Source organism: Callorhinus ursinus, unplaced genomic scaffold, assembly GCF_003265705.2.
Source record: "Callorhinus ursinus isolate GAN/ISIS: 27379988/994484 unplaced genomic scaffold, GSC_fseal_2.0 scaffold12, whole genome shotgun sequence".
Taxonomy (NCBI): domain Eukaryota; kingdom Metazoa; phylum Chordata; class Mammalia; order Carnivora; family Otariidae; genus Callorhinus; species Callorhinus ursinus.
The window spans coordinates 79,843,519-79,858,237 of NW_027397074.1; the positions used below are offsets into that span (position 1 = coordinate 79,843,519).

Sequence of the window (14,719 nt, forward strand, 5' to 3'; positions counted from 1 at the left end):
CTCTGTGGCAGGTGCTGCACTAGGTCTCCTAGGCCCTGCTACTACAGAGATTACGACAGCTTGGCTGGAATTGGGTGGGTTGCTGGTAGCCGAAGTGTGTCCTCTGCTAGCATCTCACACTGGAGTACAAAGGCTTGTCTCTTGGCTTTGCTGGAGAAGCGAGAGAAGACAGTCTATGTAGGAAGACATCTGTGTTCTGGGTGGATCCTCTCTCCTCTCTCTGAGACTGGGTGTCCGTTTGCCGCGTGGGCGGCATCTCTGGATGGCAGGTAAATAAACCCAGTGGCAGGAAGGCGCCCCAGGAAGCTTGAACAAGCTCTGTGGCTTTGCTCGGGAGCGCCCACTTCCTTTGTCAGATTGGCCTGGTGGACTTCTTCATATTAGGCCCATCTTCTTAAAGGCAGGAACCACGAGAGAAACAGAAGTACTCAGTCTCAAGCAGCTAGGTTATCTCTCTATAGTTAACCCCCCCTACTTCCCGAGATGTGTACTCTCTAGAGCCACTTAATCTGCAATTTTTGGTGACAAACACTCGAGCTCCTAGGCCAGACCTCTCTGATTTTGGCTTGCTCGGGTTCAGGGAGAAGGAAGGCAGCAGATGCTTCACTAGTGGCTGGACCCCATGCCAGCACTCCCCCTGTGCTGCTGTGGGAGCCCTGGGTCTCTTTTCCTGTCTGCCCTTCCCAGCTCCCTGGCTGCTGACTCTTCGCCATCTGACCATCTGTCTTACTCTGCCCCCCACAGCCACCATGCATTTCCGCCTTGCTGACACAGCGCCTTTGGGTGCCCATCTGGCTCCGACCTGGGGATAGATGGAGCCCTGACTTCCACTGCTCCTCTGACCTCTGCTCTCCGGATGCCCGATGCAGGCTCTGCTTACTGCGGCTTGGGACCTGGTGGGATGATCGTAATGAGGTTTAAGTGGCCAGAAGGCCACCCAGCTGTTTTAAGGAGTGTGGCCCCACCAAGCAGCACTATTGGGTGGGTGAAAGCTTTTTTCCTAACCTTAACACGTACCCTATTATACTAAAATATCCGCTTAAGTGTTTTCTCCTCTAGATGGAGAGTTCCTTGAAGGCAAGAACTGGTTTTATCTTTATATCCAGAGTGCCTAGAATATAGGAGTTATTAGTAAATGTTGGTTGAACCGAAGTGAGGGAGGGAAGAGAAAAGTGCACCGAGGATGCTGTTTTGATATCAGCCTGTTGGGCCGACCCTGGAAGAAAGGAGGACAGAGGGGGCATTGGTGGTTGTCAGTGCATCCTTTCCATGGCAGGGGGGTGGGGAGGAGGGGGTGGCCCCTGGGCCGGGCAGGACCCTGCTCTTACTTGGCTTTGCCACCAAGCTCCCTGAGTCTTGCTGGGTGCTTCACCAGCCCCCACTCAGCCCCTGCCTGGCGTCTGTCCTTCCAGCTGCAAGAGCTTATTTTGCACTGACAAGAAATGCAAGTGGAACTAGGAGAGGAGTAAATATTGGAGGAAGGGGGAGAGGTGCAGACCCTGTGCTCCTGGTACTCAGTGCAAGAGAGACCTCCGACCGAAGGAAAGAGACAGTGGCCTTGTCATTGCTCTTCTTTCTTTCTTTTCCTTTTTAAAAATTATAAAATAATTCATGTTCATGGAGAAAAAGACAACAGTTATAAAAGTCTTCTGCCTGCTCCCAGTTCCATACCATAACACCAACCACTGTTAACAACTCTTTGAGAAGCCTCCTGGAAATGTTCTATTATACAAAACTATATATTATACAAAAGCTTAGGCTTGTAGCCTCAGCGTGTCTTCCGCTAGCATCTCACACTTGGGTACAAAGGCTTGTCTCTTGTATATATACATAAAATCTCCAGCGTGCCTAGAATGTAGATATAAAATACATATATATGTATATATATATATATCTCATATATACAAAACATGAGTGTGAATACATACATGCAGATGGACAGACAGACAGATAGGCACCAGTACTTCAGTGAGGGATGGAGTTGGAGGCTTACCTGAAGAGGTTGTCGATGCACCAGGCTGGGGCTCTTGAAGGGAAGAAATGAGGGACTGCAAGGGTGTACGTGGCGGGGGCAGAGGTGTCTTCAAATAGTAAAATATTTGTATTGCAATTTTTCTCTTTTTTTGCATTGCAATTTTTTTTTTTTTTTTTGCAGTTTTGGAGTTGAAAAAAAATCCGACATCTGGTTGGCTTCAGTTTCCTTACCTGAAAAATGGGATAATAATGTACCTTCCTCACAGGTTTATTGTGAGGATAAAATAGGGGGGATATGTTTAAAGTGCTTAGTTTTGTGCCTGGCTGCACACACTAAGCTTCACCTCGGTGTGCTATTATTATTGGTGGTGGTGATGTTACGTGGAGGTGGTGTTATGGTGGTTGTGGTTCCTGCTGTAGTCTCAGCATCCAGCACCACGCCCGGAGCATTGTTGACCCTCTGTCCATCTGCAGCCAGCATACAGAAAGAACTTGGTGATGACATACCTCTTTTCATTTCGGAATTCCTTGCCCTTGTTCCCTCCTTTTTTTTTTTTTTTTTTATCTTGACTGCCTCTAACTTCTTGTTTATGTTGTGTGCCCTTGAAGCAAACTTTCTGAGACCTGGTGAATAAAAATCCTCGGAGGCATGTAGAGATGTTTTCAGTAGCAAAAGTTCACATCCTCTCTCTTGCCTGGCCCCAGAGAACATCTATTCACTTGCTACACTTTACACCTACTACCCGAAAAAGCCAATTAGAATTGCTTACTTAAGAAAATACCTAAGAATCCGTAGGGCTGCCCCTGTTCATTGTGTGCATTGTGTGACCCTGAAGCTACACTTGAGACGTCTCCGCCTAGTGAATGTGTCCTTCTGGGATGCTCTGCAGCGTTTCTACTTGTATTTAGAAAAGCTGGCTTAAAACTCTTAGGTTTAATATTCTGTATCCCAAATGCTCTTAGTTGTCAGTAAAACTAAGCCTGCCTACACACTCTTCTATTCTTGATTTATAAATAGGTTCAGCTGCCTAACAATTAAACGTACTATATTTTGCACACGCATATTCCTTAAGGAGACATTTGGAGGGTAGTTGGCTTTTACTCTTGCAATGCTATCTGGAAACCATCTTCCTTTTATCCCCAAGTGGGTGTATAGTTCACTGTTGAACAACGTGGGGGTTAGGGGCCCTGACCCCTGTGCAGTCAAAAATCTGCCTATAACTTTTGACTCCCCCAAACTTTACTAATAGACTGTTGTCTAGAAGTAACATAAACAGACCATGAACACACATTTTGTATGCTATATGTATTATATGCTGTATTCTCACAATAAAGGAAGCTAGAGAAAAGAAAATGTTAATTAGATCTTAAGGAAGAGAAAATACATTTACACTACTGTATTTCTCAAAAGACAAAACAAAACAAAACAACCCTGCATATAGATAGACCCGCACAGTTCAAACCAATGTCGTTCAAGGGCCAACTGTCTTTTGAAGGGTTGGCAATGAGACTTTGGGTCCGTAAAGCCCAAGACACCATCTCCGACATGCATGGAAAATCTAGTATCACATTTCTAGGAGATCTTCGTAGGGACAGGCCCAGGACCAGCTCCTACTTGTCAGAGGAGGTCTGCACTGCAGGCTTAGTATCATACATGGCCACACGTGCTTGTGGCTGAGAGAAATCCCGGTGCAAAGACACTAGGACACTAGAGAAAAGAGATGAGTAGGGTCATAGAAGGAGATGAAAATGTAGTCCCACGTAGAATTAGTTACTCCATAAGGTGGAAGAAAGGAGCAGGTTTTGCGTGTACCAAGGCCCATGAGAGGTCTGCCTGCCAACCCCAAGGGGAAACCGGCTCTAGGTTAACCCACCAGAATTTCCTTTCTGGGCAGAACTGGGACTTGAATAATAATACTGAGCATTATATGGCACTTTCAGATATGGAGTTCTGTTTTTCCATACAAGGCAATAAGGTCGGTGGATTGAAGATCACCCCTCTTTTACAGAGAAAATGAAGCAGAGAGAATGAAGATACTTGTCACTTATTTTGGGCACTCAGGCTGGGTCTCTGAAGAGAGACCTCACTCTGCTCTCTTGTATCCAGGGTTGCTTTACCTGACACCAGGGCGTAGGGGAATGAGCTCTCACATTACAGCCCTCAAGATACCCCGTTCTAGTCTAGACCCTGAAGCTTACTGGGTAGGACCTGGCCTCATCACCTAAGCTTCCAGCTTGTTTTCTTTCTTTCTTTCTTTCTTTTTTCTTCAGATTTTATTTATTTATTTGACAGCCAGAGACACAGCGAGAAAGGGAACACAAGCAGGGGGAGTGGGAGAGGGAGAAGCAGGCTTCCAAGGAGCAGGGAGCCCGATGAGGGGCTCGATCCCAGGACCCTGAGATCATGACCTGAGCCCAAGGCAGATGCTTAACGACTGAGCCCCCAGGAGCCCCCCAGCCTGTTTTCTTGTGGCAAAAGTGAGGGCTGAGTCTGGAAGGTCTCTAGAGCATAGCCCAGAGGCTCGCTGGCAGTAGGGTATGGCCCATTTGGAGGCCCAAGGACTGGAAGTGCATATTGAGTATCGTGCCGACTGCCCTAGATGGCAGTGAAGGTTGGCAGCACAGAATGAGAGAAAAGGAAGCACTCGCGGGTGATACATTGGCCCCACAGGCCGAAATGCCATATGTCTGCATACTCTGCAGGTAGTGATGTGTTGGAATTCAGGCAGCAATTTGGTAAATTTCCATGTTCAATTAAAAACAAAGAAAAAAAAAGAGCCTAGGTCTGTCCCTTTTGCGTAGCCAGGGGCTGAGTCCCAGGCTGAGGAATCCGGTCGGACCAGTGGGGGGCTCCACCGATCGCAGGCTCCGCTTGCCCCGGGGCAAAGGCTCTCGGAAGGGTGGGTCACGGTGGGCGCTGAAGTACTGTCGAAGCCCTGTCGCCCGGGTCCACCACATCCGTCCTCCCGCCGGCCGCCTCCGCCCCGCCCCCCACCTCCATTCCCGATCTCTCCCTCCCGCGAAGCTTAACTGATCTGCAGGCGGGGGCGCGGATGATGCGAATTCCTGGAAGCCTTAGGCGGCTGCCCAAGATTTGAGGTTAGGATCCTCCAAGGACCCTCGAGGTTCGTGCTCACACCGCGCCTCGGGGTCACAGAAGGGCCTAGGGGGGCGTGGGCAGGGGGAACCCCCACTCACCATCCCCGTGCACCCTGGAGCCCGTTTCCATCCCAGGCCTGCCGGTCTGGGCTGAGCCGGAGGGGACCGGGGTACGGGACTGGGGCTGGCTGGGAGGTGGGGGAGCGGCTGGAGGTGGCGGGGGCAGGTAGCGGCAGGCCGGGAGAGGAGGGGGCTGGGCCGCGGCCGAGGCACAGTCGGGCCGCTTCGCCACCTCTGGGGCAGCCGCTCGACCTCCGCGGGCTCCGCCGGGAGTGGAGACGGTGAGTCAGATCTCGGGCACCCGCGGGTCGGGCGGGGGGGGGGCAGGTGGTGGTGGTGGCGAGTCAGGAAATGACATCAGAGGCCTGTGCCTGGGGAGGGGAGGTCTGGGCCCGCCCCGGGCGGCTGGGGCGGGGGGGGGGGGCCGCGGGGGGGGGGGGGGGACCTTGACTGAGCCTCGGGCCCCGGGTCCCGAGGAGGGCCCCTTCCTGGGGGAGTTTCCTGCCGGGTCCGCCCTTCCCCGCCTCTTCCCGCCCCCTCTCCGGGCAGCTCCTTGTATGGTCTGAGCGCCGCTCTCTCCCCGCCCCCTCCTTCCCTCCCTTTTCCCTGCGTCCCTCCCCGCCAGGCTGGAGGCTGCTCGGGACCCGGACGCAGAGTCCTCCGACCCGGCTGCGAGGCGGACAGCAGAGACGCGGCGCGCACGCTCCGGCCCGCGGTGAGGCGCGGGGAGCCGCCCGGCGGCCGCGCACGGAGAGGGGCGGGGGCGCGGGCGCCGCGGGGAGCCGGGCCGGCTGGGGGTCCTCTGCCGGGGCCCGGCGCCGCGTAATCTGGCCGCCCACCCCCAGCAGCCCGGCCTGGCCATGGCGGCCCCCCGCCCGCCTCCCGCGATCTCCGTCTCGGTCTCGGCTCCGGCTTTTTACGCCCCGCAGAAGAAGTTCGGCCCGGTGGTGGCCCCAAAGCCCAAAGTGAATCCTTTCCGGTCCGGGGACAGCGAGGCTCCCCCGGCCGCCGGGGCCCAGCGCGCGCAGATGGGCCGGGTGGGCGAGATCCCCCCGCCGCCCCCGGAAGGTATGCGGCTGGGCTTGGGGGCTGGACCCCGGCGGGTATGCGCCGGGCCGGGCACAGTGGTTTCGGGAGTTTGGGGGTGTCTGGAAAGGTTGCACGAAGGGGGCTGGGCGCAGCTAGCCTGTCCCGAGCAGATGTTCTTACCTCATCGTGGAGCTCATGGCTGGGAGCCAGGGCTCCTGGGACCGTTCCAAGTCCCCCGCCTGGGGGTGGGAGGCGGGAATGTGGGGCACGAATCTTCCCCTCCGGGTCCGTTTTCCCAAGTGTAACGGGAGCTGCATCACTCCACGGTCGAGTCCCCCTCCTTCACTGACCCAGTGCTCCCAGGGCGTCCTGCCTCTCTCCCTTTCCTTCCCACGCGCTCCGCGGACCCCGGGAGAATTCCTGGGTTAGGGGTGAGAGCTGTAGAAGGAGAGTAACTTGGGGAAGGGGTGGAGGGGTCTCCTGCTGACTGCCCTCTCTTCTGACTGTCCTCTCTCGCCTTCCTACCTCAGACTTCCCCCTACCACCCCCTCCTGTCCTTGGGGATGGCGACGACTCGGAGGGTGCTCTAGGAGGTGCCTTCCCACCTCCCCCTCCCCCTGTGGAGGAACCGTTTCCCTCTGAGTCTCTGGAGGAGGAGATCTTCCCTTCCCCTCCGCCTCCACTGGAGGAAGAGGGAGGGCCTGAGGCCGCCATACCTCCCCCACCGCAGGTAGGGGGGCTTGGGAGGGGCGGCTACAGTGGGACACCCCCCAGGGAGGAGAGGAGAGTCCTTACCTCTGGCCTCCCCTGCACCTCTGGCCTGATGGGGGTGAGGTGGGAATGGAGACCTGGGATCCGTGCTCTGACCCCTGACCCTCTAGCCCAGGGAGAAGGTGAGCAGTATTGATTTGGAGATCGACTCTCTGTCCTCGCTGCTGGATGACATGACCAGGAATGATCCCTTCAAAGCCCGGGTAAGGGACAGGAGGGTAGGAAAGGCAGGGCAGGGAGGAAAGGTGGGCCCACCCCTCTAACTGAGCTTCTCTTCCCTCCCGCTCCCCTTCCTTGCAGGTGTCATCTGGATATGTACCCCCACCAGTCGCCACTCCATTCATCCCCAAGTCCAATACTAAGCCTGCAGCTGGGGGCACAGCACCCCTGCCTCCTTGGAAGTCGCCTTCTAGCTCCCAGCCTCTGCCCCAGGCCCAGGCTCAGGCTAAGCCTCCCAGCCAGACCCAGTTCCATGTGCAGCCCCAGGCCAAGCCTCAGGTCCAGCTCCATGTGCAGCCCCAGCCCCAGCCCCAGGCTCATCCCCAGCCTGTGCCTTTGGCTAACACCCAGCCTCGAGGACCCCCAGCCCCATCTCCTGCCCCTAAGTTTTCTCCAGTCACTCCCAAGTTTACTCCCGTGGCTTCCAAGTTCAGCCCTGGAGCTCCAGGTGGACCTGGGTCACAGCCCAATCAGAAGCTGGGGTCCCCTGAAGCTCCCTCTTCCAGTAGTACAGGCTCCCCTCAGCCTCCCAGCTTCACCTATGCTCAGCAGAAGGAGAAGCCCCGAGTGCAGGAGAAACAGCATCCAGTGCCCCCACCGGCTCAAAACCAAAATCAGGTGAGGAAGGGGGGGAGGACCAGCCTGAGACCAGGGGGCTGGGGATGGGGCTAAGTCAGGAGCCGGAGAATGAGGGCAAAAGCGGCCCCAGAGAGGGAGGTGGACGTGGGGGGCTGTGGGATAGGGGTTTTGAGCCTCTGAAGTTGACCTGGTGGGTCAGTGGTCAGAGGAGGAGGAGGGTCTGGCTGGGTCTGGGTCTGGGTGGGGCCTTACCGGGAGTCGGGGAGCAGCACAAGCTCTGAATCAAGAGGGGGATTTGGTGGACCTTCCCTTGCACCCTGCCCCCTTAGAATGTTAAAGGGAGGGATGAGATCAGCAGCAGCCCAACCTTGCTTCTTTCCCCTTCTTGGATTCTTGAGTTACTGTCTCTGCTCCTCTGAGCCACTCTCACTGCCCCGGGGCCCATCTGATGATAAGAGTTACAGCGTCAGTAAACACTGGCTGAGCCAGCAACTGCTGGGTGCCAGGCACTGTGCTCTGTGCTCTGGAGGGAAGAGATCTCTCAAAGAGGTGAAGTCTGAGCGAGTCAGATGGGCCGGGGCTAGAATTCCCGGCTCACAAGACCCTAGACACGTTAGGTGAACTTTGGCCCTCAGTTTCCCCACTGTTACCCCACCCAGTGGTTGTGAAGATTAAGTGAGCTAACTCATAGAAAGGGCTGGGGTCTGTATCTAGCTCTTGAATGCTCAGAGTAGGAAAGTTATCGTTCCTGTGTGACCATTTTTGCCTTCCGGTTCAGGGGCTGAGATCTCAGTTGAGGGGACCCTGCCGGTCACGTAGTCCTACGAGCCGTCAGGTTAGCCGACGGCATGAACGTGTTTGTAAATGCCAGTGAGTTTTGCGGAATCTGGTGGTACAGGAACTCCAGACAGCCGTCAGCACGGGGGCCTGTGCGTTAGGAAAGGCGCTGCGGCCCTAGTGCACCTTGAAGGATGGTGGGACTTGAGGGTCCCGAGAGGAGCAGGAAGAGCATTTGGGTGGGAACAGCATGAGCAAGACTCGAGGGCACTAGGTACGCAGGGGTGTTTGGAGAAGAGGAAGTAGACGGTTCCTCTGGGAGAATTGCAGAGCTGTACTTAGGGAGGTAGGTATGTGGGGGCCCGAGGGCGGAGGAAAATAAGACAACACACCGAGGGAGCCTGTGAGTCCTGGGTTTTGAGGAGTCATGTGGTCAGGTTGGAGGGCTGGTGACAGTTGTGCTTTTGGAAGCTTTGGGGGAAGTTTTTCCAGCAGAGGCCTGGGCTGGAGGTAGGAGGTCAGGGATGTGTGGGAGTTCACTCCTGGGCAAACGTAGTAGTGCTAGTTGCAATGAAAAATAAGGCCCAGATATGAGAGCTGTTAGAAAGGAAGAGCCTCCAGGCTTGGTAACCGATAAGCGGTGGAAGAGGAGGGGCGTGTTGGGGAATGACGGTATTGCCGGTATTGCCGGCAAAATAGAGAAGTCCAGAAGGGGAAATGGTTTGGGCGGGGGGGGGGGGGGTCCTGTTGTCAGCATGTTGAGCAACAGGTTCCAGGAGGACTTGGGCTCAGCTGGAACTGTCATCTAGTTAGGCGTGGAGGACTGAGTTTCAGGAGAGGGCCTCGAACTCGAGGTGTGGGCGTGCGCAGTGGAGCATGCGCGGTGACACCGGAACAGCTGCTGGAGCTTCGGGGGCTGCCCAGGGGCCCAGGGGCTGCCGAGAGGAGGAGCCGAGGGTCTGGGAGTTAGAACCTTGGGTGATGCTCGGGCTGACCAGGTGGGAGGGGGGAAGACGGGCAGCAGGAGGAAGAGGGTCACAAGTCAGGGTGGGGTCTCTAGAATGTGATGGCTGAGCAGTTGCTCAGCCGGGGTTTGAGGTGGACGAGGACTAAGGCCAGAGATTTGGCCATTCGGAAGTTGTAGATGGCTCTGGGGTAGCCCGCTGGTCCCCTGTGGTGGGGACAGAGTGAAAGGAGGTGAGTCTACTGCCTCAGGGGGGGCGGCCTGCCCCCAGGTTGGCAGGGAGATGCAGCAGTAAGGGGAGGGAGGGGGAGCGTGTGAGAAGCCGGAGGAGGACGCTGTTGGGAGAGGGGTTCACGGTGCCTGAGAGCAGGGGCTGCGGCTGGCATGTCGTCCTGGAGGGGAGCAAGCATCCCCAGAGAGCAAGGGCGCTGTGGCCACAGTGTTTTCTGGGAGCGGAGGAACGAGCAGGGAGCTGGAGCTGGCTGGCTTCCATCTTCTCAGTCATGTAGGAGGTGAGGTCATCGGTGAGCGAGGGGGCCACGCAGTCGGGGGCTCGAGGAGATGGAAAGGTTTGGAACAGCTGCTGTGGGGAAGGCGACTGGGAATCCGCAGGAGCCAAATACCAGCCAGCGGGGCTGAGGCCGAGGGTGCAGAGGGCGCTGCAGTGTTTTGTGAACTCGCTCTGCGGTGTTCAGGGATCTCTCCGCCTACTTTCTGCAGCTTGGAGGCAGAAGCAGGAAACGGGCAGTGGCACGGGCCGGGCCGGGCTGGGGCTGGGGCCAGATAAGCCAGCGATGGTGCCTGGGGGTGGCATGAGCAGCTGCGAGGGCCTTGTGGAACTAGATGGTTCAGGGACCAGACTTGGGGGGAGGCAAGGCAGAAGGTTTCAATGCGCGTGAGACACCTGGGGAGGGTCCACCTGGGGAGGGTCGGGAGGCAGAGCAGCCTTTCTGAGTCAGTTCATGCAGTAGGTACGAATGGGGAGGGGGAGAGGAAGGTAATTGTTGGGAGCTCAAGACCAGGGTCTTGGAGGAAGATTTACTGACTCGAGACTAGTAAATCTCGGGCCCAGAGTGTTCCGCGGCGGAAGGTCATTTAGAGCTGTTGGAGTGGAAGAGCTGGAGGTCTGAGTGCCGTGGGTGTTGAGGCTGTGAAGTTGGTGCCGGCAGGCGGAGAGGGAAAACAGTGGCTGGATGGAGTGTGTCTTGAAGGCGTGTGGATACCCATGGGGAGCCCATGTGTACGAATAGTTCATACTTTCAAAGAAGGGGACAGACACCTAAAGTGGCCCCAGAGAGCAAGGGCTGGCTGAGTGCCCTTCCTCTGTCCCCAAGATGCCAGGAAGGGAAGATTGGGAGAAGAGAGGGTAAGGCTTGCGTTGTGGAAGGGGCTTCCAGGGGTCATGGTCACGGAAGGGCAGGAGGTGCTAGGAGGCTGCGGGGGAGAGGGCTGGGAGCTGGAGCCTCCGTGGAGCTGTGCTTCCCTGGGCCAATGGCAGCTCTGGATGCGCACGGTGTGAGTAGCGGGAAAGCTGGGAGGCTTGGAGTTTCCAGGTGTTACAGGAGCGAAGGCATTGGCAGGTTGAACATTCAGTGACAGGGGCCACAGGCCTGGGTGGACTTATCCAGTACAGGGAGAACCAACCCAGCGTTTCTGTTGGAATGTTGTGGAAACGCCGGTGCAGGTGCACAAGCCCCTGCGGCCCTCCCCCTGGCACGGCTCAGGGTGCCTGGCAGTGCCCCCCTAACCTCACCTGCACCCCCACATCTCCAGCTCTCTCAGGATGCCCTTAATAGAAGGGGTAGGAGGCCTGCTGGGGAGGGAGTGGGGTCAGGTAGTCCTTGACCCCTGCCCGGGGAGCTGGGGGCTGGGCTCCAGAAGAGAGCGCTGGGGGTTTAACCTGTGATTCCCGCCTGTGTTGTGTCCTCACGCTGACAGGGGCTGCTCAGCAGCAGGCGGGACGGGTAGGTGTGTGTGCACATGGGTGCACATGCCGTCACGTGCCAACCACTCCTGGGGGGGCCATGTCTGAGCATGCTCTGTGGAATTGACGCGTGGCCTGCTGTGTCGGGGGCTTCAGTGACCTCAGCTGCTGTGTGTGTGGCCTCTGTCCGCTCAGTTGTTCTGGCCTGTCCGTGACTGCCCGGGGTAGGGGGTGGGTTTGGGCAGAGTGGGCGGAAGGGTCATCCCCTTCCCCTTCATCTGTGTGGTGCTGGGGTTCAGGGAGGGAAGACGAGGAGCTTTCAGAGTCAAACCCGAGTGTCTGGGGAGTGGGAGGGGAGTTAGTCCTTACTGAAAGAAAGTGGATGAGCTGGCTGGGGAGAGTTCTCAGACAGGGTGACTCTCCGGAGAGTCTGAAGAAAGTACTGGCGTTTCAGGTCCGCTCCCCGGGGGCCCCAGGACCCCTGACTTTGAAGGAGGTAGAGGAGCTGGAGCAGCTGACCCAGCAGCTGATGCACGACATGGAGCATCCTCAGAGGCAGACCGTGGCTGTCAACGGTGAGCTCCCCGCCGAGCCGTCGGGACCTGGAACCTTGCACTGCGGTGCCGGCCAGTGCTGGGGCCTGGGGCCGGCCCATCATCCCTCGTGCGTGCTCCTTCCTCCTCGTCACTTCTGTCTTCTCTGGCCTTCCCAGAGTCCTGTGGCCGGTGTCATCAGCCCCTGGCACGCACGCAGCCTGCCGTCCGGGCTCTGGGGCAGCTGTTCCATATCACCTGCTTCACCTGCCGCCAGTGTGAGCAGCAGCTGCAAGGACAGCAGTTCTACAGCCTGGAGGGGGCGCCCTACTGCGAGGGCTGCTATACTGTGAGTCCGGCACCCCCGGGGCTTGGCCGGCGGGTGGCGTTGGGGAGGTGCGGGGCAGATGTGCCCCGGTGGCTGGCTTTTGGGTGCGAGTTCCCTGCCAACACCCTCCTACTTCCTCCTTAGGACACTCTGGAGAAGTGCAACACGTGTGGGCAGCCCATCACTGACCGCATGCTGAGGGCCACGGGCAAAGCCTACCACCCGCAGTGCTTCACCTGTGTGGTCTGCGCCTGCCCCCTGGAGGGCACCTCCTTCATTGTGGACCAGGCCAACCGGCCCCACTGTGTCCCCGACTACCACAAGTGAGGACCCACACACATCCTGTCTTCTGGGTTCTTCTCTGAGGTTGTCTGGGAGCTAGGCTGCCCTCCTGAGTCCAAGACAGCTCCAAACCCCTGGCCTCACTTTCTGGTCCCACATCCTTTCCAACAGCGAGAGCCCCATTTGTCTGGATGTAGCTGTCCAGGGGCCTCCGACCTCGGTAGCAAGCCCCACTACTGGCAAGGCCCCCCTGGCCTTTGGCTCCCTGAGGCTGCTTTGGGGTGTGGTCTTGTGTTCAGCCTTGTGTGCTGGAGTGACTTCACGTCACACATAGGCTGGGTTCCGAAAGTTCTTTTGGAGATCAGCTTCTGGGAGCTCTGGATTTCCCCCTAGAAACAGTGTTTACAAGGTGGCTACTTTCCTAGGCCCACAGCAGAATCCCACAACATAGCTCAAGGGTGGTACAGGAGAACTGCACAGTCTCACTCCCACCTCTGCCAGTGTGTTTGAGGGGTACGTTTTTCAGAATTCCACCTGAGGTGTCCGGAACTTCACATCCCTCCCTGCACCCACCCCAGCGGTGGGGCGGAGACACCCGCGAGGCCAGGGTAGGCTAGGGTCAGGGGTCCAGGCATGGGGGCTGGCGAGGGGCGCCTCTGGCAGAGGTTCCTGGGGTGGATGGGGCTCCGGGAGGGTGAGGGGGGGAAAGGCCAGGAAAGTCCCCTTGATAAGGGCCTGAGAAGGTGGCTGGTCTTAGGACTTCGCCGTTGAGCTTCCTCTGCCTAAGGATGTGAAGCAAGTGGGCCAAGACGTCTGCCCTGTTGCCATGCAACCACCACGGCATTTCCCTGCACTTCGATTGACAGCCCTGGGTACCCCGTGCCCCCAGTCTTGACTCCTGCCTCGCTTTTGGCCCCTCCAGGCAGTACGCCCCCAGGTGCTCCGTCTGTGAAGGGCCCATCATGCCTGAGCCTGGCCGCGAGGAGACCGTGCGAGTGGTCGCTCTGGATAAGAACTTCCACATGAAGTGCTACAAGTGTGAGGTTCGTTGCGCCTCCGGCCCCTGGGGCTGAGCAGTGGTGGGGGCCGCGTTCCTGCCACTGTGCAAGATGCGGGGAGGGCTTGCTGTGGTGTCACTGAGTTTTGGATAAACCAAGAGAGAGAGTGACCAGTGGGAGGGGAAAGGGGTTGTGCTTCGCTGTAGTGGAGGGGGAGGGGGCTGTGCTTGGTGAAGTTCAGGGAGGCAGCTGGGGGAGCTGAGGCGGGTGGGAGAGGTCCCACATCTTTTATTGGGTGGGTGCCTTGGAAACGGCTCTACCCACACTGCCCGCCTTGGGTGGGAGTGGCCTAGAGGACAAGAGTGGAAATGGGCAATAGAGGTGAGGCTAGGAGTGGGCGTGGGTGTGGTTGGGGACACAGGCAGTGACACTGGACATCAGCCAAGCCATGAGGCATTTGGTCTTGCTACTTTAAAGGTGGAGGTGTGGGCGGGACACCGGGGCCTTCCACCAGCGGGCTCTCCTTCCTTTCTCCCAGGACTGTGGGAAGCCGCTGTCTATTGAGGCAGATGACAACGGCTGCTTCCCCCTGGATGGCCACGTGCTGTGCCGGAAGTGCCACACCGCCAGAGCCCAGACCTGAGCAGGGGACGGGCGAGTCCCTTCCCCATCAGCGGACCACCCACACCGAGACCACCCTGCCCCCTTTCAGTTATTTCTTTGACGTCCGGCCTCTCCTTCTATGCCAACCCCCAGCCCAGGATCCCAAGTGCCCTGTCCGGGGCCCCAGCACGGCCTAGCGCTGCAGAGTCCCAGCTCCCGGGTTCCAGCCCGCCCCCATCCCGCAGGGACCACCCACCACCCACCCCCCTCCGGTGTACCCCACCCCAGGGGGCACCAGGTTGAGCACTGCTGCTTTCACTGCTGACCGATGCCCTCGGCCGGCGCCCGGGCAGCCACGTCCTCTGCTTGCTGAGGCCAGGAGACTCCCTGACTCCGGGAGACTGGGCTGGGCCGGGCTGACTGGCCTGGACATTCCCACCCACCCCCATGCTGCCAGGTTGTGGCTACAGCTACAAATAAAAAAATCTGTTTTCCAGAATTTGTTAGGAGTCAACTCTTTGGTGCCTACAGCCCTCACGGGTGGATCGGAGGAGATACAGGGATAACAAAGCCGGGGGT

General features: G+C 57.8%; 1 protein-coding gene and 1 long non-coding RNA gene across 4 annotated transcripts; one reads left to right on the top strand and one right to left on the bottom strand.

Moving 5' to 3' along the window:
* Positions 1 to 6: 6 nt before the first annotated feature.
* Positions 7 to 5,438, bottom strand: LOC141373922 (uncharacterized). 2 transcript variants are annotated; one of them, XR_012380382.1, is made up of 3 exons: positions 5,006 to 5,438; positions 1,994 to 2,442; positions 7 to 393 (listed from the first exon to the last, which is right to left on the bottom strand). It is a non-coding gene; the product is annotated as an uncharacterized lncRNA (long non-coding RNA). The 2 variants fall into 2 exon arrangements; XR_012380383.1 differs by having other exon boundaries at positions 1,994 to 2,205; positions 5,006 to 5,435.
* Positions 5,439 to 5,758: 320 nt separating this feature from the next.
* ZYX (zyxin) lies at positions 5,759 to 14,639 on the top strand. Of its 2 annotated transcripts, none has more exons than XM_025854977.2 (10): positions 5,759 to 5,848; positions 5,979 to 6,201; positions 6,693 to 6,892; positions 7,044 to 7,136; positions 7,234 to 7,770; positions 11,851 to 11,971; positions 12,109 to 12,278; positions 12,402 to 12,580; positions 13,462 to 13,582; positions 14,076 to 14,639. In XM_025854977.2, exons 2-10 carry the CDS (start codon positions 5,994 to 5,996, stop codon positions 14,178 to 14,180), a joined length of 1,734 nt encoding a protein of 577 aa, XP_025710762.1. In that variant the 5' UTR covers positions 5,759 to 5,848; positions 5,979 to 5,993; the 3' UTR covers positions 14,181 to 14,639. The 2 variants fall into 2 exon arrangements, with proteins under 2 accessions (XP_025710762.1, XP_025710761.1); XM_025854976.2 differs by having other exon boundaries at positions 5,982 to 6,201.
* Positions 14,640 to 14,719: the final 80 nt, after the last annotated feature.